Raw genomic sequence first — 27,388 nt, forward strand, 5'->3', positions numbered from 1 at the left:
TGCGTTTTTTTCCTCCCTCCCCTGAAAAACAAGAAAAAGTGTTCCCGTCTGCAGCGAGGTTCCTTGACGTCACTGCCGCTTTTCTCTCTGCCTCTGTGTCCACAAAGAGAGCTTTCACGGACACCGTCACAAAGGAGCTCGTGGTCTGGGCCGCAGGATCCTTCCCTGACCCACTAACCAGCGACAGAACGCAGAGGGACACATGAGACACGGCAGGAGATCCGACATGTTGACCTTCATTTCACACTTTAATGAACTATCAAGTGACCAGTGGAACTGGAGAGGCTGCTTTTCATTCATTTATAAGAAGTGTCAAAACACATTCGTCATTTATTTTGCAGCACGTTTTCAGTGCAGAATCCTGCCGTTTAGGTTCTCCGTTTTCTTATACAGGCAAATTAGGTACAGCAGTTAGTTTTTGTTGAGCCAATAGAGAACTAAAGAAAGCCCATCTGGCACTGAAAAAGGTGAAACGGTTCATATGTTGAAGAAATACAACAGTCATGTCCTAAACAAGAGGCCACAGGGCTTTTATTGATTCATTCATGTGCAACAACGGACAAGAACATGTCACAATGTTACATTCACTTCGGTTTTCTTCTTAGTTACAGTGGTGACATTGTGTTTAAACCGTTCGTCAGCTCTTCTCAAACAAGGTTCATTTAAACACAAAAAAGAATGTCATTTCAAGGCATTAAGAGATCTTTAAGAAATACTGGGACGACTCAGTTACGCCAGCGGCCCTCTCCTACCTAGAAAATATTGAGGTACAATATTGGAAACAAAACAAAGTAATAATAATAATGGCACACTACAAGTAGGCTATGCAGAACACAGCACAGGTTACACTTGCTGAATGTGCAGCAAACTATTGTTGCACTTCCTCATTTGCACGTAAAATCTCTCTTTCTGCGAACCAGCAGTGGGATTCATGCAAGAAAAGAGGACGGGAGTTCTTAAAGGGGGCCTACTGTGTCCTGGTGCGATTTTCTGCCATGTTCATGAAGTTCCAACTCAAAGTTGTTTGAACATAAAATAACGAGGCTATCATCACCTTCGGGGAGAATGATGAGGCTGAAGCCAAGATAACCTCTGTCATGACTGTGCACAGTCATCCATTTCCAGCACGCTCAGTGCGTGGCCACAGCTGAGCAGACAATGAGGCTGGCGACAAACTACAAGCACCCATTGCTTATTCATATGATCGCCTGCTCCAGGCATGGTACATCTCAGGTATAGCAAGAGCTTGAAAACACAAGTATCCCCGTTGCTAAATGTCAGCAACACAGCCTGATCAAAGATTTACTCAACAAGTCGTCTCCTCCAGACGCAGGGCGTTCCCGACACTGCAGCAGCCAAGCAGGCAATGAATCAGGTGCTAAATTACACTCAAAGAAACAGGTGCTGCAGGTCACTTGGATCAAATGTCTTCGGAAGCTGGTTTGAAGTGAGCACAAGGCTAAAGTTACCAGAATCAACTCGCTGCAGATTGAGAGTGAAGATAAATAATCTGTTTAACAGTGAATCCTGTGATGAAGCATGCAAAACATCACAACAGGTCCCCCTTCTACTCCCACCTGAACAACAAGTGACAGGCTCATTAGGAAACGCACGTCGTCAAAATGTCAATGATTCACCTGCACTCGTACATGTTTGTTTTAGGCCAACCTTACGAAACACGTAAACCGGCGCTCCTGACCGCGATTTACCAAGATATCAAGCGACTCAGCTTGATGTATTTAGGATATGATGTCAACCAAGAACGTAAGATGTCCAGTGATCTCACTGAAGGACGAAACCCTGGAACCATTTGATTGTCTTACATGCATTTTTTTATTTTCAATCTTAGCCTAGATTTGAACTCTGCTTTCCGAAAGCTTGGTCTTGCTCGTGCACCACCGCCTACCCTGCAGTGTTTGTGTTTTTCACCCAACCACAGAATCCTTTCACAAGACTCCAAGCGTCCTCAGAAATGTTGGGTCCAGCCGCTTTCGCTCTCCAGACTCTACACCCTGGAGGGCGACGGGCGGGCGGGTGGAGGAGGGGTTATACCTGAGTGTGCAACAGTCCACCATACCAACCAAAGTCTTTCACCTTGGTCTCACTGCAGAAGCCACAGAGAAGCAGCCGTCTGGGAATGAAGAAAGAGCGAAAGGAGGGGAGCCGGGGGAACTATCTGGCGGGTTGTGGCGGGACGGGTTTCCTTATGAGCCCGGAGGATCCTCAGATGTGGTCAGGGGGCTGCAGGGGGGCACGGTGCTCAGCGAGCGGAAGGCGAAGATGGAGGGGTCGTAGGTGTATCTCGGAGCGGGGCGGCTTCCGTTCAGGTTCTGCGGACACGGGGAGAGAAGGGAGAGGAGTGTTTATGGAGGTGTCAGAAATAGGTGTTTGGGTTAATCCAGCCTTCAAGCTTTATCCGATAGAAATGGCAAGGATTACCTGCTGCTGTCCTTGACTCACAGCCTTTTTGCTCAGTTAATGCAGAGCCTAACGTCAGCTTTCTCTCGCACTCTGTCACTGAACACCAGCAATAGCTTGTTGGACCATTTTCACACACTTTTTTTTTTCCTACTCTTCACAGCAGGTTTACAGACATTAATGTTTTTCCACTTGCACAGAACCCCCCTCCTCTCTCCACAATCCTCCTGGCTCGACAAAACCCTCTATCTAAAATTAGCCCTGGTCATTTTCTTCCCTGCAGGAAACGACAGGAAATGACTTTGTTGAATTTGGCAGTGAGGCAGCACTTTCTCCAGAGCTGCTGCTGTCGGTGAGTTTGGGAGAAAGTGCGCCCAGACACAGGAGCTGCAAGGAGGCCTTCGACTCAACCAAGTCATCAAAATGCCTCTCCAAGAGCCCTGGTTTGGTCATGTAGGGCCAGTGTGATAAACAAAGCTAGACTTCAGTGCTCTAATATTTAAGGAATTGGTTCATCGTACCCATTTTCTCTGAGTTTTATGTTTATATTGACAATTCATTGCAGGAGAGATTCTGAGGCTTTATGTGATCTAAAGTTGATTCATACGGAAACTTCAATATTATCTGGGGTATAATATACAGGACTATATCATTTTAAATCAGTAGTTTCTATCAACACCCACCCCATACTGCCTTTGAGTGGCTTGGCATAACAATGGGCTTTGGTGTGGTCCACGGCACCACCCCATAACTACAAGTATGAACCTGAAAGACAATATTTTTGTTCCTAATACCTCATTGTGGAGGATCATTGGTGCCTTGCCCTGAAACATTCGTCATCTTGTTAAGCCTACGATGGGAATGGTCACATATTGAAAGGAACAGAAAGTACTGCGACGCAGGGTGGACTAACAAGCACACCTTTGCTAAGTTTGTGCATAGTTCAAGGTTTACATTCATACCTTCAACTAATGGTATAAATGTAGACAACTAAAGAAGAGAGAAGTTGTCTCTCAAAGAGTGGATGGAAGAACAGTGAAGTTAGTGAATAATCCAATCAAACTGAATGTTTAACAGTCTATCGATACACAATATAAAGAATATTTGTTCACAAGAGACATCACAAACATTTCCCCAATGACAAACCACTTAGCGCTTTGTGCCACTGTGTTGTGGAACCAGGAAAACAAAACGTAGAAAAATGCCGTCACTGTTTCAGCTTGTAAAGCAACAAATAGGTATCATCAAAAAACATTGGTAGACATGTTTTGTTGTCACTTTGTGTAGTTTGAAAGCTTCTATCAAAATTAGTTTTTGTGACACAACTGAAGCCCAACCTTTTAAAATAATATTGAAATATTTGCATCACATATGGAATCACGCCAACCAAACAAAGTATGATTCCATTTTTACAATTCAATTAACCTCATAACGCACAGGACATAAAGTTGTAAGATATTAGTTATAGACTAGTTTAGTGACTCAACATTAGCTAAACCAGACAAAGTGGCTGATTGATCTATCAGGACAATGCATCGTGAGGATTGAGATCAGCACAGATGAAAAAAAAAAAAAAAAAAAAACGCATATGTGAGTCTATAGGTGTTGCTATGACTTCAGCCGACACCTACAGGGATCCGGTGCTGACGACTGAGGAGCAGTAACTCAGTGACAATTCCCAACTCCACTTAAAGCTGTCTTTACACACCCCTCCCAAAAAAAAAGAGAGGAAGACATGTAAAAACAAATCACAGCCCCAGAAAAAGTTACAGTCCACCAGATAGATGTGAGCTGTGTGCTAAGATGTTCTCCATATGGTAGCTGCAGGTCCATCCAGCAGTGAGGAGGGAGAGTCATCCATCAGGACGCCTCCGTGTCCACATCTGCACTGAGACGGACGCTCAGGCTTCTGAGGGTTCAAACTCGGTGCAAATCTCAGTGTCTGTACTGGAAGACTGGCTTTAATAAAAAAAAAAAAAAAAAAAATGAATTGTTGGAAAGATTTATTACTGTTATTTCCCCCCCGTGTCTGATCGTTCATTGAGTTCAGAGTTTGTAAAATGCAAAAGTAGAAGTTCTTAAAACCTCAAAGTCACATTTTTAAAATAATGTTTAACAAGACATGTATTTAAGGATGTTAACATACTGGATGTATTCACAGACTAAACAGGTGAGTTGCCAGAAACTCAGCACATATATTTTTTTACTATCTTTAGAAATCATTTTTTATGCACCTTTCTTCAGGTGTTATAGGCCTGGATGTTCTCAAGAAATGTTGGTGACATACTTTGGGGCATATCAGTAAAGGTTAAATCTCAACAGTATTTTTTCTCAAGGACATAACAGGTCTTGTTTAGGTTGACTTGCTTGAGTGCATATCTCCCTGAATGGAAATTAGCAACTGTACAACACACCCTCCTCCTTCGGCGGCTATACTGAAGTGGGGAAAGTGTAGGCATCCCATGGCAACCAGGATGTTTACATGAACAAATAAAGCAGCTGGAATAAAAACAAAAGGTGCAGTCTATATGTTTGACCCAGCTACTAAACAGTAGGAGCCAAAACACTGTCATTAACAACCTTCTGTTTACCAAATGAAAATGAAGAACTTAAGCTGCTATAATAAGCCTCAAGCTTTCTTGTTTTATAGACGTTTCAGAAATGGTCTCAGCCAAAACTCTTTTTTCAGTTTAGCTTGTTTCCCCCACCCCGTTTCCCTCATCTCAATCAATCCTCACCTTCCTGTCTGCCCATTCTTTCTGGTGGCTGAAACCAGACGCCGTCACTCTTGGCCTCTGCAGCCTGGGAAGCTCCCATCAATACACCCTTCTATTCACCTCCAACCCCTGGAGGGGAAAGGCCTCAGCAGCAGCTACAGTGGCCAAAACAGTGTGTTTAGCTTCTGCTTCCTCAGCCACCCCACACACACACACACACACACACACACACACACACACACACACACACACACACACACACACCGTCAACACCACCGACCTCCTCAACCTCCTGTACAAATTCCCATGCTTGAATGCTTGAATACAGCCTCAAAGCCGGGGCCCCCGTCCAGATCCAGTGTCTGTCCTGGATCCCGGCCAGGAAACCGAGGGTCGACAGATAAAAGAGAATGAGAGGGAGGTGGAACACGGGAGGCGCGCAGTGCGGGAGCGACACAAAAGGTAGAAAGAGTCAAACATGAGCTTCCAAATGGCTCATCAATCCAAAGACTTGTGTGCTTGCTTCAAATGTTTATTAAAAAAAGAAAGGAAAAGAAAAGAAAGAAAAGCTCTGAACTTGGACAAACCCAATTGCCCACAGACGTCACTGACAGAGACAACAACACTAGCGGCTACACCAGCGAGAACACAGGATAATGAGCAATATCTGTGTGTATCAGCGCAGCTAAACAGATAGCAGCCGGCCAGGCTATAAATGGAAGATGACTCCATCCCTGGAAATACACCACGAGGGAACCGTGAACACTCCACCTCCTCTTCCTCCTCCTCAGCTCCATCGCTCATCACCGCTCTCTTCTTCGTCTTCCTACAAACATCATCCTTTTTTTGTACACACATTTGCACTTTAGTGCATGAACGGAGGATTCCAATGTACAGCTGGTGAGTGCATACATAAACAAGAGTTTGATCAGGTTCCACCGACACTATCCCACACAACCTGACAATAACGTCACTCTTCTCGCCACACTGTGCGTCCTTCTGGAGTGTCCCGCTCCCTGCCAAGATGCTGAGGATCGTTCCAGTCCGCTCGACGACTACAAACAAAAGCCATCCCTTTTGCACGGTTGTGGCGCTCAGTCAGTATTATGATTACTGGAAGTTGTGTTTGGGAGTAAAAACACTTTGAAGGAAGATCAGTCAGGACGCAATCTTGGGAAAGTACCTTTGTGTTTAAGAAGCTATTACGTGCAATTCTGAGACCACTAAGTAAAAAAACTGGGCTATTAAGGGCTCTTGAGTGAGATCAAACAAGCGGGGGGAAGAAAGCTAAGATTATTCCTCTTCCTTTTTAGTCTTACGCGCCATTGGTAAACAGAGGTTTGGCCGGGTTCTGCTTGCAAATAGGTGCTATCAGGTTTTCAGGTGCCTCGGGCATGGCTCTGTAGCTAGCAGGGCATGGGAACAAATACTGTAGCCAGATGCTGTCCCAGTATGCAGTTGGATGGAGATCAAGGTGCTGGTGAAAAAGACAGGCCGGGCTGTTCACGGGGGTCGAGCAAGTTTGCAGTCTTATCACTGCTGTGATGGACACCCTGATCTCCACTCGTGTGTTGTCTGCCTGCAGGAAAAGGGAAAAGGTCCATGTGTGCAGAAAGAATCTTCTGCCTTTATGATCTCAATCATTTACTTGTTAAAAACAAAAGATAAAAGTGAAGAATGCAAAATCTTGCAGGGCAGCAGGACAACTAAAACTGAAAGATGAAGTTAAACTTGGAACAAAGACACCAACATACTGGCTTGAATGATTGTGTTGCAGAGCGTGAAACAAACTGGGAAGCAGGGATGTTCCTACACTGGAGTGGGAGAATGCAACTGAATGATAACTCACCACATCCCACCTGGGAAGTGGGAGTTTTCTGAGAGCCCTGAGAAGCATGTCTGACGTCGTTCATCACGGCAGTGGCTGTATTTATTGTTCTTGATGATTCACTCTGTAGTCACATTCATATTTTCTGAGCGTCAGAAAGCACAACAATGACAAACAATATGCACTGAGTGGGAACGGCGCTCTCTGTGCCTACCTAGTTCACCAGCTGTGTTGTGTTTCCTCACACCAAATCTGTACATCACCAAATGAAGAAGTATGAACGTATCGTTGATCTCGTCACACACGTTTCATTACTGTGTAGGTTTAAAAGGGCTTTTGGATGCCCAGGATTATACATATGGTGCTTAGAAAACCCTCTTGCTAGAGCAGCATAAAGCTGTCTTTCCTTCGATCTTTATGTGGAGGCAGATTAAACATGGCTGTAAGGCAGTAAGTTTTATAGAGAAACAGAAGACTGCTGTTTATCTCGGCAGTCTGCTGACCAGACGCTCAAAGACGGTCAGGTTAAGTACGCTGAAGACATTCAACATATCATTATGCACCCAGAAAGTTTGAGGACTGACACGCCTTGCTTCCATGAGAAGCATGACGGGTGAAGGACACAACGAGCACAACGAGACTTGAACCTGCGAACGACTCGTCTGCCCTGTCCAATTCAGGAATGAACAGACTCAGCATTTTCAAGGCATGGCAGCAGAGCGAAATATCATTGATGATACATTAAAAAAAAAATAATTAAAAAAAAATCCACAATCTTGTTGCAGAGTTAAAGCTAAGGTTGTGGCACTGGTGTAGCAGATTAGTGAAACTATTTATATTGAAAAGATGCTTTCAATAAAAACTCTTAAATTGTGACATTTCACCTTATCAAAGTTTAAATACTAACATTATAAAAGTAAACTTACCCGAATCTTTATAATCCGTGTTTTCCCCCCGCAATTCTTTTTGAGCAGCATTTTCTGTGAAGAACAGGAAAGCATGATGAGTGCGGCAAACATTAAAACCTCTGCAACACCTTCCAGAAAACCTTGCATTGTACTATAATAAACACTTTGAGTTCATTCAGTGTCTCAGAATACCGAACCATTTCTAAACCTTCATTCTGACGTCCATGTTCATGTGCGGTCAGCGACATACAGTATATCGTGACAAGGAGCAACACAAAGCTGACAGTCAATTAACTCAGGATGATGAAGGAACTGAGGCAAATCCAGCTGTCTCACTAAGCTAAACAGTTGTTCAATGAAGCTTATGCAATATCCTGTTGTCCCCCCCCCCACCCATTCCCCTCCATATCCAAGCAGCTCCAGCACTGTTCTCTCTCTAAAAAAAAAAAAAAAAAAAAAAAAGTGGGGGTGGAGGGACCACACAATCATGGAATTGTCTGGAGCTGGGGAGGTAGCTTCTAAGGGGGAAGGGAGATCAGGAAAGAATGGAAACACAAGACTCCTGCTGTTGTGATGTGGGAGAGAGCCGGTGCGCACTTGCCCTCCTGTTCACCTCCTGCCGGCTCTTATCGTTTTTTTGTTGTTGTTGTTGTTGCTTTTGTCTTTTTTCAATAGCTCTACTGTCCTTTCGGAAGCAGACTGCTTGAGTGGAAATGAAAATACATAAAATTCATCTTCTGGAGAACAGACATGCACTCAATGCATCCTCTCAGCCTCTGTTAACATGATGTGCTCGTCTCTGCTATTGTTCCTTCCTACTCAGATCCTAATCAGACTGCAGCAGAATCAGTCTGTCCACCAACACGCCACACCAGCCTCCATTCATGTCAACAGGTCACGACTCACCGGCTAACAAAGACTTTTGGCTGGGATGTGTTTCTTCATGGAGCACGCGTGTTAACTGGACACTCCTGTAACTTTTGGTGACTTTTCCAGTCAAAATTAAGGTTCCTTTCGCTTGACTTTTTTCTCTTTTGATTAGGCCACTTTAATTAATTTACAGAGTTGCATTATTGTGGTGTTGCTGCGAGTTGTCAGCACTCTGCAGGTCAGTTCAATGACGAACTCACTCATTAAGTTCGGCTGAAGCTTCATCAGGTAATCGGAGAAGTTCCTCTAACACCTGGATGTTAGTGTTTCTTCAAATAAAAGATTAATGAACAAATGACAGAAATAAACTACTGCCATACAGACAATGGGGAAACAACTCTTAGAGAGGAAAGCTAACGACAGCCTCACACATACAGGCCAACGTTAATGTTCCACTTCCAGTAAACAGGAGTGACAACAACACACACCCAGGACAGGGAGAGGAGCTCTACAACTGTTAATTACACAAAACGCAACGATAATAGGCCTAAAAAAAAAGTAAGTAAGTAGATTATCACAAACACTAGCCTTCATTAGAAAGTCCATGCAGTGAATTTAAAGTAGCAAAGGTTTGTTTTAGGTTGTTTTAATGCACCACATATAAGCAGCACCTGCCACATAAACCGTTGTTCCTCCTGTAAATAATCTGACCACAACAATAGCGCAGCCTCATATGAGCAACTGGACAGGGATTAGCAAGCGAGAGGGATTAGCTGAGACTTAAAGAGAACGGATCAACTGTAATGTTGGAAGTGACCATTTAGACGATGCAGATGCAGAGATTTGTAGCTTTTGCAGTTAATTGGTTCAATCAAATGTGCGCAGCCGTCGCTTTGACCATCACAGAAATAGTGACATTACTTTCAAGGGATATTCTACAAAATCTAGCAGTGCTTCTGGAATAATTAGACTTGCAGCAGGCAGCCCAACGCACAGCCAATACACACGCTGTGGCAGCATTTTCGATTAGAACTACCTCCACAGTGGCAGAGAGGATCAGCAAATAATTCTACCTTTCTTCCGTCACGCCACTCAGACATTCAGAAGTGCTACAATAAAAAAAAGGTAAACTTCTGTTATTTTTGTCAAAAGTTTGCTATTGCCAGAGTGATCTCACTTTGTGCATCCAAACCATGTACAAATACAAGATTATTATTACATTTCAGAACTCAAAACACAAAATAAAGTGCAGTCTGTATAAAATTTGACACGTTTTTCTAATGATTTGTTGAAACTGTATGCTGATTGAAGATTAAGAGGGTAACAGGTTAAAAGATTGCCCAGTTTTTCACCCCCACTCTGATGGGGATTAGAGTGGGGGTGCTGCATTGTTTTCCTTGTTTTTTATCTTGCACTTTATGCTCTTATATATGACTATGTACAGCTCTTTTTGCCAACAGTAGTTGTTTTAAAGTGCTTTAGAAATAAAGCTGAGTTGAGTTGAGTAGCCACATTTTAGCTGTGTGCCAGACACTATTCAATAAATATAGACAGGAGTTCTTTGAACTTGAACACTCGCGCTACATTTATGGAGAATTCAACCTGCAACCACACATAGTCCCAATGAATATGACTTGACTTACTAATGTTGGAGTTTGTTAACAAATGTAACAGTGCAATTTGTTTTCAACTACAATATTTATGTAAACCAAATATACAGAACAAAATCCTTCAGGTTTTTCAGCGTTCCTCCCTCACCTTCCGAAAACCAAATCCCCTCTGGTTCTGACACCCTGAAATTGCATTTTTAACAACAACAGATTAACACATCCCTCCATCTTTGGTTTAAAACCCCCAGAGAGCATGTGTGGAAGAAGCTGCACGATGCCGGGGCAGGCTTTGTGGAGGGAGGTGTCCAGCTAAAGGGTTAATGGGAGACTCTGACTGTGTCTGCTGGCTACCTCTGCAGGCCCCCTTTTGTGTTCCCTGCTGCACCTCCCATTCCACTTGACTGAGTGTGCACACACTCTCCCACATGTAGACGCGCGCACACACACACACACAGCAACAACCTCGCAGAGGGAGGATGTACGCATGCAGACTCAAACACACAGGCAGGATGATAGATCTGCGCGCACGCACACACACACTCTCTTCCTTTTTTTTTTTTCTTGTCCTCCTCACCCCTCTTGTTGCCACTGCCCGCTGTCTCTCATCATCTGTTCTTTCCCTCTAAAAACCCTGTGGACATATGGACCCCTGAAACACACACACACACACACACACGCACGCACACACTCTTTCTCGTCCATAGTGTGGACCAACAAGTCTATTGGATTTTAATGATTAGTGGACCAGCTTCTCCATGACTCATTAGTGGCTGTCGTTTTTCTGTTGTTTATTTAATCCTCTCCTTCTGCCTCCACCCCTCCATCGTTTCCCCTCGCCCACCAGCCTTTGTGAGAAACGAGGGCGGACATCTGCCATCCGTGCCTCCCTCTCCTTCATCCCTCTCCAGCCAGACCACCGTGGTGGCGGGCGTCCGGCGATGGAAAGGGAAGACTTTGTTTGCTTGTGCGGGCCGCGTGCACTTTTGTGTGACCATATGCGTGTCTGCGTTTGAAGGAGTCGATGCGTTTTTTTGGACCGAGTCCTCGACCCGACAACTCTGTTTGATCCGCTCGGGGCACTGTGAGCTTCATCTGCTGTTTGGTGCTTTGAGTGAGACGTACAAACTGCTCCAGTGGCAGGATGAAAAAAACAAACACGTCACATGTAACAACTGCATTCTTGTTACACTGGTTGATGCTGTTTAGACATGTGGTGTGACACCAGCAAATGTTGACATGATTACTAGCCACACATCGCCCAGTACACAACACTATGACCAATATGAAACCATGGATGCAGTATTCAACAAAAAGCAGAAGACATCCAGCCACTGATTATTCATTTTTAACAACTAACCTGTTGCATTTTCTCCAAGTCCAGACTGGGTCTCCCTGGCTCCCCGCTGTAACTGTGTCGATACTTCCTGTAAGGTGCTGATTGGTCGAAGTGGGTCAGGATGATGGGCCGTGCCACGGGCTGCACCACCTGCAGCTGAAAGCGCATGGGAGGTGGCCTGAGGCTACGCGGCGGACTGGAGCTGAAGAGCACCGGGCTCGGCGAGGCGGCCAGACAGGCGCCGGGCTCCACCAGCGGCCTGGCCGAGGGCGTGACTGGCGACCGGCAGCCGCAGAGGTCCCGCACCTCCTCGTCGCTGGAGGCGCTGCTGTGGTGGTCGCCGTGCCGCTGCGGTAGGGAGGACACCCACTTCCTGCCGTCGCCGCGGCTGATCCGCTCCAGCTCCTCCTCGGAGGAGTGACGGTCCAGGTTGGCGTCTAGGAGGAGGCGGAGACGCCGCAAGCGCGCAGGGGAGAGGGGACCTTGGTTATGCTGCTGGCTGGTGGCCAAAGGGGTGAGGGCGCAATTTCTCCGTCTCTCTGGGCGAAAAGGAAGAGACATTGACAAATAAGAAATTTCATGAGGGAAGTGTGTGAACACTGGAACAGCATGGACACAGAAAAAGCTTCAGGCTGAGCAGAACAAGTAGCAAACACCAGGCACCAAAACAAGCCAGAGCTGGTCAAAGAAAGTCACAAAAAAGCAACAAGCTTTTGAGATGTGCCACAGTCTTCCCCAGAGAATGCTGCATCTATACACGAGACCAAAGTAGAACTCTATGGAAAAGTAAATCGCTTCATTGGTGACCAAATGGAGCTAAAAAAAAAGAAAGGTCCAGACTGTAAAACACGGTGGTGGAATCATCATGCTGTGGAGCTATGTTGCTGCCTCTGATCAGGGAGGTAGGGATGGATGTACAGTCTTCCGACAGGACAATGAGTCAAAGCTCATGTCTCACAGCATTAGACGAAAAGATGGACTGTTTTAAAGTTACCAGCAACGAGCATCTGACCTTAATCCAACTGTAAAACTTTGAAAAGAGCTCAGAGTGTAACTGTGATATCGGATGAACAAGCAGTTTGAAACGATGTTGTCAAACACTGCAATGACAACATGATTTGCATATATACAGACATGTAAGTAAAAGATGTTATTGTCTTTGGGCTTTGATACTGGTTCCTCTCAATAAAAGTGTTGTTGCTTTAAAGATGTTTCAGTCAATGCATTGTGTGTATTAACTTGACATAGCTCCTATGAATAACAGACTGTGCTGAAAGAAGGCCGAGCTGCTGCGGTGCACCTGCGACTCGCCAAATCCGTGCCCTTGTTGATCTTTTTAAATGTTAAACTTTGTTTCAGAAATGTTATTCACCCTAGGAGCCACCATTGTTATTGTTGTAGATCTACTTGCACATGTAGCAAAACTATTGACTGCAACTGTGGTTTTCCTGTAGTGTGTGTTTCAAAAAGTTTTTCTGGAGGCGCACTGAAAAACTCTGGAAAGGGTTTTCAAAGTACTGCTTTCAGGGATTGGAAAAGCTTTTGTCGTGTAAACAAACAGCCAAAGCACAATGAAATTTCACTGTTTTCACTTGGAAATATTGAGTAAAGGGTGCCTTGATGTTGAGTCATGAGTTCTTTGGCCAGAGTTTCCTCACTCGGCTCTGAACTCACACTCTGTGACCTCAGAAACATCGACCTAGGTGGTAGGTGACTGACCAGATATTTTCCATGCAAAGTATGGATGCACAGTCAAAGGACACAATTTATCGCGCTTCGCTCGGCATTCTGTGATATGTATATTGCACATGGATATTATGATAATGATAAATGTGAACTGCATGCTGCCCTAGAAGAAACTTTGAAATTGCAAGAGCTTCAACAGCTTGAATGCCTCTCCATGGAAGTGCTGGAAACTAGTTGCAGACTAACGCAAGAAGTTTCCAGATCGACAAAAGACATGTGAACTATCCATTAACGGCAGTAATCCAAGCAATAACTGCGTCCAGGATCCATTTTTAGATTATCTCCCTTTTTTTTTTTTCATGGTTTGCAGTAAATTCATGCATCTTGTTCAGATGATCTCCCATTAAAAATCTGTTATTTACATTTGTGTCATCTTTAAAGTTTTCCAATAAATAAGTGATTTAGATTATTGCCTGTTTGGGGCGGCAGTGGGAACATACCTCTGTCAATCTGTGCAAGCTCCTGGTTCTCCCCTTCTGAGTCATCGCTCTCTCCTCCCTCAGCACTGCCATGGTAGGAAATCTGGAAAAAGGATTCAGTCTGTATTGTAGGTCAAGTATTCAATGGCAAATTAACCCCATAACCTCTGCTGTGACCATTTTTAATGTCCAATTTTCCTTTAATTTGATTAAGCCTCATGAATTGTTAACATAAAAGCCTTCAAACAAAACATAGATTCACTCAAGAAAACAAGTTAACAATGCAATCGGGACACGAGGCCGTAGTTTATCTTTCATATTTGAACACAGAAATATTTTCCCACAGCCTGTCGCTTTAAAAATCAATCTCCGGCAGCAGTGACAATACAGATACCCTGCAGACTGTAACGCTAAGAGTTAAGTAATGCGCCTCACACTCAGTAATTACCACTCTGAGGCTTCGCTGAGCAGCTGCCATCTGCGCTTGTGCGTGTGTGTGTGTGTGTGTGTGTGTGCACATCCACACAAACATGCCCAGTGTCCTCCCTTCCACTCGCACTCACACACACCTCCTCTTCTTTCTCTTCAAAAAGAGTGAAAAGAAGGGGGAAGGAGAGCGCTCTGAGGCCTAATAAGGCAAAGACATTATTCAATTCATATTAAGTGGAAATTCCAATCCATAGTTTGGTAGCAGCTCGGATCCGTCTCTATGGAAGTAAATCTGTGCCATCTGATTTTGAATTTGAATTTTTAGACCTGAATTATTTTTGCATCGAAATCTGACTTTGAATTTTAAAAGCGTTTGAATTTCCAGCACTGATTTCTTTTAACTGTGTAAAAAAATTCATTGCAAAAAAATTCAATGTCTAAAAAAATTCATAGCAAAAAAATTCAATGTCTAAAAAAATTCAGTGCAAAAAAATTCAATGTCTAAAAAAATTCAGTGCAAAAAAAATCGACGTCTCGAAAAATTCGGTGTAAAAAAATTCGACGTCTCAAATTCAGTGTCCAAAATTCGGAGTCAGAAATTCGCAGGCAACATCCGGGTAACTACGTCCCTACGGAAGCCCTAAAAGGACAAGATTGATTTTTTTTTTTCGGCGAACCGGAAATCACAGGCTTTCGCCAGACAGCGACGCTCCGCTGCCCCGGACCGCAGACAGAGGTGAGTTTGTGCTGTTAATGAGTTATTTTGTGCTGTTGCCCTTTCCTGAATAACTTATATGATGCACGCAAATCAAAACTATCTGTCCAGAATCTGCACAGTGCAGTAGCCATATTTTGCCTCCTAATACACGGACCTGTGTGTTCTCTTGCTGCTGTCTGTGTTTTAGAGCAGGACGAGCTGCAGCCTTCCAAAGAACGGCAACAACCTCACCAAATTCACCAGGTAGCTTTATGTAAATACTACTGTTTCCATGCTGTTTGATACATGCAGACAGACGTGGGACATGCGAGAAAAATAGTTGAGCAGTGATTTAAAAGCTGATGGTGACTATATCAAAGACAGCAAGCAAACTACTGGAGAAACTTGTTCCAGGAGTTCTAATCAGTGTTAAACTTCAGTGGAGACATGGTTGACAAAGGTTTCCTTCAGTTCTGCTTTCTTTTGTTTTTTTCCCCCGATACTTTTGATTTTCATGTTTCATAATGAAAGGTTAGGAAAAAAAAAAACGATGGCATAAGAACATAGCTCAAAACACAAACACACCCATTCACACCTGGTAGACCTGCATCAAAAGACACATATATGCACACACATGTACACACAACATGCACAGAACACTGATAATGATAAGAAAGAAAATAGTAATAGTTTGAATGTCATGTCCAGTTCTGCTTTGTTAATGTCATAAAGGTGTCATCTAATTGCATTAACTCACTCACTCACATGCTCACTAACTCACTTTCATTTACTCACACATTCATGTTTATTGACCGATGTCTTGTGTCTTTTTTATTTTACAGAAGGAGCTGGATGTCGTGATGAGAATGTGGAACACCCAGGGGATCCAGCCAGGCACTAAAGGACACGATGTGTTCCATGGAAAACCTTTCCTCTGTATCATGAACCAGAACTTCACCAAGCACAGGACAACCTCCAGCCAGTGGACAGAGGGAACATTGTCTTGGAGGACATCTGTCTTTGGAAACCTGACTTTGTCTGTGATCCAGATCTTCACCAGCTCTGCCTTGTGGTCATGAACAAAGTGAATCTTGAGGCAGGTCATAAGGCTGCTGGTAACCAGACTGTACAGACAGCTGAGGTTTCAATGAGAGCACGGCTGTCAGAGTCAGATTAACCCCCACCTACCAAAACTGTTCTCACAACAGCTATTGTTAAAAAATGTAGCCTACTGTGTTGAGCACACTTCCATTTCCAGTGTTTTATACACACCTGTTTTCTGATTGTCTCTTTTTACGGTGTTTGTATGAATTATTCCATGGATGCCTTGGAACAAATAAATGTGTTTAATTTTAATGTGGGATGTTTGCATGTCCTCTAAGTCCAACTATGCTTCACAAATATCCACAGTTTCTAAAAGAAAAAATCCATTATTCCATTGTATATGCTTAACTTACACTGCTGTGCTCAGCTGTGGCATTCTTTAATACTGAAGTAACATTCAAGATCCATGTGTGCTAAGCTTTTTTGGAAAGGTCAAACCATCATCAGGTAATGTTAATTTTTATAGGACAGTCTCAGACAAATGCCTGAATGTAAATCATTTTTGTAGATATTTAGATTTTCACCTCAAAGATCTCAGACAGAGCCTAATAAAGGTTGATGTCAGCTGGTTTATCTGAATCTTACACCTGTGTGGCAACAGTGTGACGGAACAAATGGTTAACTTGAAACCTAAAACCAGGCATTTCAGTTTATGGTACAGCCAAATCTACACCACGGCTAAATTTCAGTTAAGATCCATAAATTTGTGTGAATGGAATCTCTTGTTTTGACTGATTTGAGTCAGTTTTTACGAAGAGTATCTCTTTATAAAGATAAAACTGTCCAGAAAGGATTATTGAATTGTTCTGATATTTATACCCTCAAATGGAGGCTGAATGGACTCAAATATTTGTGACAACCTCTATAGTCAGTGGCTGCATACTGGTTCACTCTCTATAGAGTACATCTGTACTTAAATTCCTCCTCATCTCTCTAAGGCACACACATCAATGGATGGCTGATGCCCTCGTGCACACCACCCATGTGGGCTCAGTCGCACAGCTTTTTGTTATAGTTTAACACACAACCACATCCATGCACACACTGATAACTGACAATCTGTGAAGTTTTTTTTTTACATTTTCTAAATAAACAGCGTTGAGCCCTGCATCCTGGCCTCTTCGCCGGTCTTTGTTGCAGACTTGGAGCTCCTGGTTGTAAAACACACAACTTCACTGCGAGGTAAGGCTGGGCTCTGTACAGGTAGGTAAAACAGTCTCTCTGGTCTCTTCAATGCTTTAAGAGCATCAGAAACCAGTATTCTTGAAATCAGAGATATGAATCAATATAATTAGACTGGGAAATATAAAAGACTGACTTGAGTTTGAAACAGTTTAATACAAAAATAGAATCTTTGTTGACAATGATATTCTGCAATAAAATCATTCAGGAACTGACAAGAGTTTGTCGAAAATAACACTGCATGAAAGTGAATAAGAGAAAACACAGCAGAAGGTGTAAAGCTGGCCTCCACACAGCTCCAGGATGAGGAGGAGACTTTGACAGGGTTTCCTCATCCTTCGTCCCACCAGCATCTCCGTCCACCTGCCACAGTAAAAACAAAAACTGAAATTATAATAGAAAACACCACTGAACAAGCCCTAAAATGCTATATTAATACAATATACAATCAGGAAGCAGTCTTGGTTGTTTCATCAATAGAATAACGGCTGTTAAAACCAACAAAGCAGAACCTTCTTGCAGTCAGCATCAAGCAGAACATTTTTTCAATTCAGGAAGACCTTAAATTTCACTGTGGCTCATTTCAAGCCCCCATTTCTCATTGACTGTGTCATAATTGATTCATTTTAACTTAATTTTGTAAAGAAAAAAAAAACAAGCAAAGAGTATGCCTTTTTTGTTTCACTATGAATTCAGACAAAACATTAGTGAATGTATTTTATTTTATTTGGATGTTTCAGACTTCCAAACACATCTAAAGTTTCTCAAGCAGGTTTCAGTCACCTTGCTCTTGTAAGTTAACATTGCCTGTGACTGATGATTCTGTCAACATAGAATCATTTGAAACAGTGACTTATATATCTTTTTTTGTAATGAGCATAAGGCTATGGCCATACGGCTGTATGTATGCAACTGCAAAAACACCAGAGTGTAAGGTTGTCAGGATGGCAAGCACGGAAACAGCAGTATTTGAATATTACATAAGTACATAAAGCTACCTGGTGAATTTGGTGAGGTTGTTGCCGTTCTTTGGAAGGCTGCAGCTCGTCCTGCTCTAAAACACAGACAGCAGCAAGAGAACACACAGGTCCGTGTATTAGGAGGCAAAATATGGCTACTGCACTGTGCAGATTCTGGACAGATAGTTTTGATTTGCGTGCGTCATATAAGTTATTCAGGAAAGGGCAACAGCACAAAATAACTCATTAACAGCACAAACTCACCTCTGTCTGCGGTCCGGGGCAGCGGAGCGTCGCTGTCTGACGAAAGCCCGTGATTTCCGGTTCGCCGAAAAAAAAAAAAATCAATCTTGTCCTTTTAGGGCTTCCGTAGGGACGTAGTTACCCGGATGTTGCCTGCGAATTTCTGACTCCGAATTTTGGACACTGAATTTGAGACGTCGAATTTTTTTACACCGAATTTTTCGAGACGTCGAATTTTTTTGCACTGAATTTTTTTAGACATTGAATTTTTTTGCACTGAATTTTTTTAGACATTGAATTTTTTTGCACTGAATTTTTTTACACAGTTAAAAGAAATCAGTGCTGGAAATTCAAACGCTTTTAAAATTCAAAGTCAGATTTCGATGCAAAAATAATTCAGGTCTAAAAATTCAAATTCAAAATCAGATGGCACAGATTTACTTCCATACGTCTCTCTTTCACACGTCGAACGTCAACTGCTGAACGGCAGCCTGTTCAAAATCAGACATCTCCTTCTGTTGTCAGTAGCCTCTTTAAAAGTCATTCATGAACTTTCCCAAAAATGAAATATTGCAAATGTACCTGCTCCTGCACATGCAACGCAATAAAGCAAAGCAGAAAGTAATAAAACACAGGAAGCACGCAAAAATGCCCGACAATACAACCGCATGTATCTAACAGTACAGGAAAGGGTGTATTTCCAGACAGATAGTTGAGGAAGGCCCCGTTCCAGCCTCAGTGGTACATGCATGAGCTGTGGGATGGATTCTCAATGAACAGGCCCAGAGCCAGCATACAAGGCAAGGGAAAGAAAAAAAAAAGCCTGAGCTCTGAAGGGCAGGCTCCAGTTAAACAGCATCGATTCATGAACTCCGCAGGAAAACGACACTGAGGAATAACTGTGAGAGGGGGATGTATTTTGGCAGTTATTTGGAGTTATTGTTGGGCAGCTTCCACCAAACAGCTGAAATCCAGTTAAGAGTTACTTCGACAGAGTAGTGAGGACGGAGGGGCGTTGGTGGTTCATAAACTCCTCGTCCTGAAAGCACTCAGAAGGGATGTGAGGTTAGTCTCAGATGTTGAAATCTGGCAAGATGACGGCACATTTTTTCCATGATTCTTAACCATGTACAGCTACAGTGCTGACTTTTGGTACAACCTGAAAGTCGGAGAGATTCTGCAGAGGAGGTAAAAAAAAAAAAAAACACTCTCTGAAAAACAAATACAGTTCAATGCGGCCTTTCACATGCATTTCAGAGATTGACGATAATGGAGGAAGAATCTCAGGAATTCTTAATGTTCTTTTAAGTCTCAATGAAAAAATGTCAATTAGCCATCTAGCATCTCTTATCGTAGCTCAACTATGTCCATAATGGTTTTGGTTTAATCTTTTTGTGAACGGTTAGCGTTTCATCTTGCACTAATCATTCTTTTTTTTTTCTGTCCTACTTCATGAAATACGTTCATTTCTGAACATGTGGATAAAATCGTAGAAGATCCTTTGTTTTAAAAACATATTTCTTGAAACTGTTTGAGGTCAGAAGAGAAGTGACGAAAATATTCTTAACTATACAATATTATCATCTATATCATATTACACTTGCGTTAGTACTGACAGGAGAGAGCTGCTCTAACGAGATTATTGATAGTAGTTCTGATGTATTTGTACAATCTTTTGTCTGTTCAATCAGTCAGTAAACATACAACTTTATATAATTCGTAGTGGACAGACGACCGAGTTGGATTTTAGTTGAATCTCAACTATGAAACCACGAAGTCCCAGGAGAATATGGACTGGAAGCCGTGACACTCTGGAAGCTGCCTTTGTTGCATTGTTGTGATCAACTTACACATGTGAAGTAGCAGCATTTCGGAAAAGTTGCTGTTTGCATGAAGACGGAGCGTTTTCAAAAAGTTCAGTTTTCAGTGTTTCTGAGTACCACTGTCAACGGAAACAGACACCCGAATGAATCGCAGTGAAACTTTTCCATTTTTACTTGAAAATATTCTCACGTAAATGAAGCTGAGAAGTATTTATAACGAGCCTCACTTTACTGTGTATTAATCAAACAACTTTTTTTTTTTTTTTAATGTACCTCTGATACCAGCTGTTGGGAAATCCTATGGACGGCAGCACCCCATTTGCCGAGTTGCTCCAGAATCTAAGCTTCCACTGCTTATGCAAAGCAGATTCCCATCAGCAGACCATCAGAAAGTTCAACCATGCAAATCTCATGTAAGAGAGAGCAGGTTAACTCCTTCAAGCCCTGAGCTGTGCCTCAACCTGGCTGACAGTTAGCTGATATCAGAACATAAGCAACCAATGTTCCTAACGCTATCTCGGCTCTGTGCAGTGTGAGAAAACTTTGCATGTGCTTTTCAGTGAACCTCATCTGATATGCTTTGGTACAGAGAACCACAACAAACACCGCGTCCCTGGATTTCAGTTTATGGTTCGACAGGTCGGCACGGTTTCGGTTTGGAGGAGAGACAAGAGTTTGTGCCGCCATCTTTGACTGGAGCACCGGTTCTCACAGGATTTAAAGTCAACAATTCTGCAATATTTTGAGTGTGGTCTGCACATTGTTACCACAAGGTGAAGACACGTTTATGGGTGTATTTAATCAGAATGTGCTTTACAGGGAAAAGCTGTAATTTCTCACATTATTAAAGCATACTGTGGAATTGTTTAGGTCTTCTCTCTGTGACCGTATTTTTTAATAGGTTTGTCATAGGTGTATTTTTAAAGCTTTTGTTGTTTTTTGAATTACAAGTAGTACTCAGAGTAGACTGAGCAAAAACATCTGGATTTACACAAGATGTCCAAATAATAATAGTCCCTGCATACCTATCTTCTTTCCAGGATCTCTCGGCATTTCTTCTTCATTTTTGCAACCAGGAAAAAAAAAATCTGATTGTGCCAAAGTATTTCAAAAGGTCATGGTACCATTTGTAGTAAATCAATAAAATATTTGTGCGAGAAACTGGAAGACTTTCAAGTCAGGAGAAGAAAATGGATTATTTCTGAAAAATGTCTCCTAAAATGAGTCCTATAAAAACTTACTAACAATACCTGATTATAGTTCTTTTCTTTGGTATAGATTAGATGTTCCAATAATGTCACAGTAAAAAGAAAACATTTGAATAAAACATAGAAAACACAACAGAATAGAATAAGATAGAACAGCTTCATAACTTCATTACCGTCGGCTACATTTATCAGCTTTTCGGCTTTAAAAAAAAAACAGCAACCAAGAAATGCTCAAAACGTTTGATTGTTATTAATAAAACCCTTAAATTAGATTTTCTTGTGGGTTGCTCACAAAACCTTTATTGACTTAACACTTTTGAGTGGCTATAAATATTTGCCTATCGTGGACTATGAGCACTTCTAAAAGGGAACAACAGAGTGGTTAAAAAAAATACGAGAGAGTCAATTTAAAAAAAGTCACTATGGAGACACAAATTCCATTTTAAGAGTATACTGTCTCTGGTACCAGCTACAATTCAAAAAAATGTGGCTAAAGTTTAAAAATTTATAAAGCATGCAAAATATATAGCAGGGACATAGTATCCAGGTAATGACTAAAACAAAGCAATAAGAACATAAATGCTTAGGCTGCCCACGGACACTCCTTTTACCACTACATTTCTTCTGTCTGCATCGTTCACGTACTCTCAGATATCAAAGCGACAAACCGACTCGGGAGTTCTGCGACACCGAAATGCTGATTCACACTTTGCCGTACTCGTGTCATCGTCTCACATCAGGACGTGTTAAGGACAAGATATTATCGTCTACTTGAAGCCATTCAGAGCACTCGCGCAAACAAGCCAAGTGGCTGCCAGACTGCATGGAGAAAGCATAGAAAACTGCTTCTGTGCATGCATGCAACGACGCACAAAGAGTTGTGTGTTTGTGTGTCAAGAACAGTTGAATGAAATCCTTGTCAGTCCTTTGCATCACTGAGCAGCTTGCTAAGCTGGATCAATGGCAATGTCACAGCGTACACACACACGCACGCGCACACATACACACACAAGCAGCCAGTTCACACACATATATCAGCTTTTCTCCGTCCTTCCACCCTTCCATGGACACTGTCCCACTCCATTCACTCGGCCTCGTGTTTAAAAACACACACAAATGAAGCAGGGCTTGAGATGGTGCTTTTCCATTCGTCTTGGCAGATCACCGGATCTTCCCTTCCTATAGTACAGCTATAAGTGATCTTGATCGGTGTAAGCTCCTGGAGATCTGGGCCCTCAGCGTACCTTCAGTCCTCTTTCGGATAACCTGAAATAGTCACTGTGACCTGAGCTCGCTACAGTGCAGCGCAGCACACCTCCAACTCAAATACTGTCCAAAGGAAAACAAAAAATCTGAACCGAACCAGAATCAAAGGTCTGCTCTGATTGATCTGAAAAGTAGCAGTGCAATGTGAGCTGAACTATGTTCACAGCTATCTGAGGGCAGATGCTCTTAAAAGAAAAAGAAAAAAAAAAACTACACAGTCCTGTTTTTCTGCTGGTAACAGAGAAAGCAAACTCACAGTTGAGCACACATGTTGAACAGTAGCTGATCATCTGCAATCTGTAACTAAAGCACAGTGCAGCTGGCTGAACGACTTCTGAAAGCTTCATATGAGTTGTCATGTGGCATTTTCTCTCCCTAAAGGGATCGTTTCCCATAAAGATGACCCTTAACAGAGTCAACAGAGTAACTGGTCCTTGTCGTTTTGGTATACACTCCAACTAGGACTCCGTGTCAATGCTTTGCTTAATTTTTAACAAACATTTGTCAATCACAGGGCAATTTGTGAGCTTTGTTAAAGTCTATTCTTCAATCATTTGAATCTATTGGTTGACACAGTATTAGGTCCCGTTTACACAACAATTCAAGCGAAAACAAATCGCTTTCGTGTTTTCGCCTGAGAAAGTTTCACGTTTTCAAGGCAACGTTCTGAAAACACAGAAATGCTGAAAACAACTGAGTGTTCATGTTGGGCCACTGGTGAGTGCTGTTGTTCGCATGGACAGATAACCAAGCTGAATTGTTATAGGATGACTCTCAATTATAAAACTACCAGGAGAATGTGAACTGGCAGTCATGACACTCCGGAGGTCGCCATGTTATTGTCTATTTACTCTTGAATGTGCAGAATAACTATGCACTCTGGTGCACGGTGTGCACAGTGACTCCGCAATAAGTTCCATGTCAAATAATCACTGCTGAAGCACTGTAGCATAATAAATATGTCATATCATGACGGAAAATGTATTATCTCCCATAAGCAATATCAACATGGGAGTTTTAATTCTCAGACCTGCATTGCAACGAATAGCATTTTCCAAACTGTGAATATTTTTTGAAACTTCTTCTCATCATGCAACTGGAACTACTGACATCCCGAAACCAAAGTGTCTGATTTTTGACCTTGGATTTTCATGGAAACACACGTTATGCTACTCAACTTGTTCACTCTGAAATGTTCACATTATTCTTCAATTCAAACGCTATTCTCTGAATCTAATCTGTAATCTGGATTTGTTTTCAAAGTTAAAACTCTTTTTAAAAAATGTCTCAAGATGACGAGTCTCCATTCTCGACTGCTGTTCTTCCTTATTCTCAGAAATCCCATCAATACTCTCAGTGTGGCATATTGGTTCTTGAAGTTCTGTTTTTAATGTACACACTTCTCCTTCTGTCTCAACAATGTTTCTGTTTTCCAATTTCCTCATCATTTTGTCTTTTTTTCCTAAACCTTAATCTTAAATCATTCCTGGCAATTTATTAGTAGAACATTGTTTCGACTGGCAGCTTCATGTGTAGTTAGGAGTGAATTCAACATTTAATTCCACTTAACTTTCCTCTTGACCATTGTGATCTTCATCTTGCAGCTCTATTCCCAGTTCAATCTTTAATCTCAATTAAAGAAAGCACGCTACGTCTGTTACAGCCGAATGTTGGTCCTGGAGCAGGTCTGCGTTCTCGCCCTTCATAGTCTGATGTCAGGCAGGAATGCTTCCTGCAGAAATACCTGGTAAATGGCCACTCATGGAGGCATCAGTCTGGCAGACTCCCAGCTCACTTTCCCTGCAACACTAACCACTTTCAGCAGGAAGGATCCTTCCACTGAGCAGAGCAATAAACACAAACAAAAGTAGACAATGGGGATGGCACACTTTCCCCCACTACCCGCATTCAGAGCCGGGCCTTTGAAACAGGGGCGCACTTTGGCACAAAATGGCTGCCATGCGACTGTACAGTTGGTTGACGCACAATAGTGTTGTGGATGGAGCAAGTTAGTGACCCATGCAGGATACAATTCACCCTTCCACTCACCAAAAGGAGAGTCATTATGCAAGCCATGCAGGCTCGCACAGCTGAGGAGCCCTCACATGAAAACGGATGTGGGGACAATAATAGCTCAGTAAAACACATATTATGTTCCACAAACGGAGCATTTGGGAATGATCAACCCCGGGACAAGTTTGTGGAGAGGTGGATGTGGCAGATCACCCTGAGATGAGCGAGGACGCATCTCTTGGAAAAGTCCACATTATGAGTGCCCATCTGCTTGCGTGGGAGAATCTTGTTTGCCTGCATGGCCACATGTAGCAATGTAGACCTTTGGTTTCTCCTTGCAAACATCTGGCAGAGTCCTGCCAGTCAGGAGGGTGGGGGGGAGTGAATTCCTTCTAACATGGTAATGAATGGGTTAGAAACAGAGAGTAAGTGGATGTTTGAAAGCAACATGACATGAAGGTTTCCAGAGGGGCAGAGACACAGTTGAAGCCTTTTTAGACACAGGTTCAGGCAAGGCTGCGTGTTTGTAATGTTTAAGCTACGTGGTCAGGTCACGAGACAGAGAGCATTGAAAAAAAAAAAAAGAAAGAAAAGAAAATCAGCTGTGTAAGTTGTGGGGAAAAAAGAGAGCTTACCTTGAGCTGGAAAGGATGGATTTCATTCAGTGAGTGTCTTCTGAGCTTCTTCGTCAGCGTCTTTAGCATTTTTTTTTATTTATTTTATGGCTTTTCTCTAACAACACAGCGACTCTTCACTCTGTTAAACTGACATTGGAGTTGTTGAAAGAAGGGAGCATTTAGGCTGAAAGCGGGCGGTGTGGATGTCGTTGTCAGACTGCGCTAAAAGCGGCTCGTGCGCAGCAAACTTGTTACATTGGAGTTCATCACGGTTTGTTTTCTTTTCCTCTCGCTACCTCTCATTCCTCCTCCTTCCTCCTCCTTCTTCCTCCTCCTCCTCTTCCTCCTCCGCTGCGTTACTCTCAGAGCTTTCACCAAGGGGGGAGGAAAAAAAAAAGAAAAAAGAAACGTCGGGCTGAAGAAATTTCTAATTAATATCAACTTGTTCACACACACGCTCACACACACTCACTCACACACGCACACTCATTTACTCACACCGTGAAGGCTCCTCCACAGCCTGGGAGCGTTCTGCTCTCTGATTGGCTGAGCCGCCGCGGTGATGTCATGGTTTCCTCGAGGAGGAGGGCTGAGGGTTTAAAGCGGTACTATCCGCTGAGTTTACTTCATATCCGCACAACAAAAAACAAACACAACAACAAACAGGGTGACAGCAGTGGTCTACAAGCTTCATGACCGAAACAATAATTTCCTACCAAATCTAATTTTTTCTTAAGCTGCAAAACATGTTATTAATGATTATATTGGAAAAGATGGAAAATCATTTCATGTTTTTTACTATACATATAAAAAACTTGCACTGAAAGTGTCAAAGGTACAATATCGATATATATTATTACATTTTCAACTTTCAGTGGCAATTTTCAGTAATTTTTATCTAATAATTTATTAGCATTTTTAGCTATACTAGCAATTGTTTCCTTTTCTCCTGTTTTTCTTGTACCATTTTTTTCTGTTATCCTGTTTTTCCTTTTGTCTTTTAATGAAAAAGAAGCCATTTTAACAATTTTAATCAGCATAGGCCCCGTTTACACGACAATGGTTTCAAGCAAAAAGGCAAAACTTCCATTGCATTTCAGGTGCAGGACAGCAGTGGTTTAGTAATTTTTTTTTTTTCAGTTTTTTTTTTTCCTCAGTACATGCATAATTAGTTGAACAACAATGGCAGAGTCCAGAGTGCCCGGAATCCTGGGGCTTTGTAGTTTTATAGATCAGAGTCACCTGTAATAGCAGTTTAATTACTACTCCTACTGATATTAATTATTTCATTTGTAGCTTATTTTTCAAAACCATAGTTACATCATGCTTTACATAATGAAAAAAAAAACTGCTAGAAATAGAGTAGTCTAAAGGAATTTTCAAAAATTATTATGAAAGACCTCCAATAAACGCAAAACTGACTTTGTCACCCTGAGAATCTTGAGTAATCTGTTCCACACCAGAAGAACACAAACAGTAAAGGCCTGGTTACCCCTCAATAAGAAATCAGGGGTTTTGCGTCCACTGAATGGAAAAAGTATCAGAGGATCTCAAGCAATTGGCTCATAAAGAGTTACAAGTTCTCATGAAAAGGTGAACCTGCTCATTTAGAGATTTCAAAATGAGTAATGAAATCATCAAATCACCACTGAAACTCTTGAAAAACCAATGAAGTGCAACAAGGATGTACATTATGCAAAAAAAAAAAAATGTTTTCTCACACCAACTGAATTGCTGAATTCTGGCATTTCAGTCACACTTTCTGTCACAGGTGGATAAAAAAGGCATTTTTGGAAAATGTGAATTTGGCTTGGAGGCAGTTTGGTGATTGCTTGAATATGCTGGGATATAGTAAAAATGTCAGAACTAACTTCTTTTTTCACCAAATGAAATTCTATGCAAAATGACTGGGATACAGCTACTGAGATATAAAGAAATATTACAAATGTTCTCCCTTCATTCTTGTGCTGTATTTTTTTCATGTTTGTATTTGTG

General features: G+C 42.2%; 1 protein-coding gene and 1 long non-coding RNA gene across 2 annotated transcripts; both read right to left on the minus strand.

Annotated features, from left to right (window-relative positions):
* Positions 1-506: 506 nt before the first annotated feature.
* Positions 507-25,879, minus strand: LOC115406336 (uncharacterized). Its single transcript, XM_030116295.1, has 5 exons — positions 25,412-25,879; positions 13,874-13,955; positions 11,709-12,226; positions 7,890-7,943; positions 507-2,330 (listed from the first exon to the last, which is right to left on the minus strand). The coding sequence occupies exons 1-5, from the start codon at positions 25,478-25,480 to the stop codon at positions 2,205-2,207; spliced, it is 849 nt and encodes a 282-aa protein (XP_029972155.1). The 5' UTR covers positions 25,481-25,879; the 3' UTR covers positions 507-2,204.
* On the minus strand, positions 17,401-18,763 carry LOC115406337 (uncharacterized). Its single transcript, XR_003933523.1, has 2 exons — positions 18,263-18,763; positions 17,401-17,627 (listed from the first exon to the last, which is right to left on the minus strand). It is a non-coding gene; the product is annotated as an uncharacterized LOC115406337 (long non-coding RNA).
* Positions 25,880-27,388: the final 1,509 nt, after the last annotated feature.

The sequence above is a fragment of the Salarias fasciatus genome, chromosome 19, assembly GCF_902148845.1.
Source record: "Salarias fasciatus chromosome 19, fSalaFa1.1, whole genome shotgun sequence".
In the NCBI taxonomy this organism is placed as follows: domain Eukaryota; kingdom Metazoa; phylum Chordata; class Actinopteri; order Blenniiformes; family Blenniidae; genus Salarias; species Salarias fasciatus.

Coding starts and splice junctions, on each gene's coding strand:
- LOC115406336 (XM_030116295.1), bottom strand. CDS start 25,480: ATGCTAAAGACGCTGACGAAGAAGCTCAGAAGACACTCACTGAATGAA. Junction 13,956..25,411: donor TCCATCCTTTCCAGCTCAAG/GTAAGCTCTCTT, acceptor TCCTTTTTCCAG/ATTTCCTACCATGGCAGTGC. Junction 7,944..11,708: donor ACTTGGAGAAAATGCAACAG/GTTAGTTGTTAA, acceptor TGTTCTTCACAG/AAAATGCTGCTCAAAAAGAA.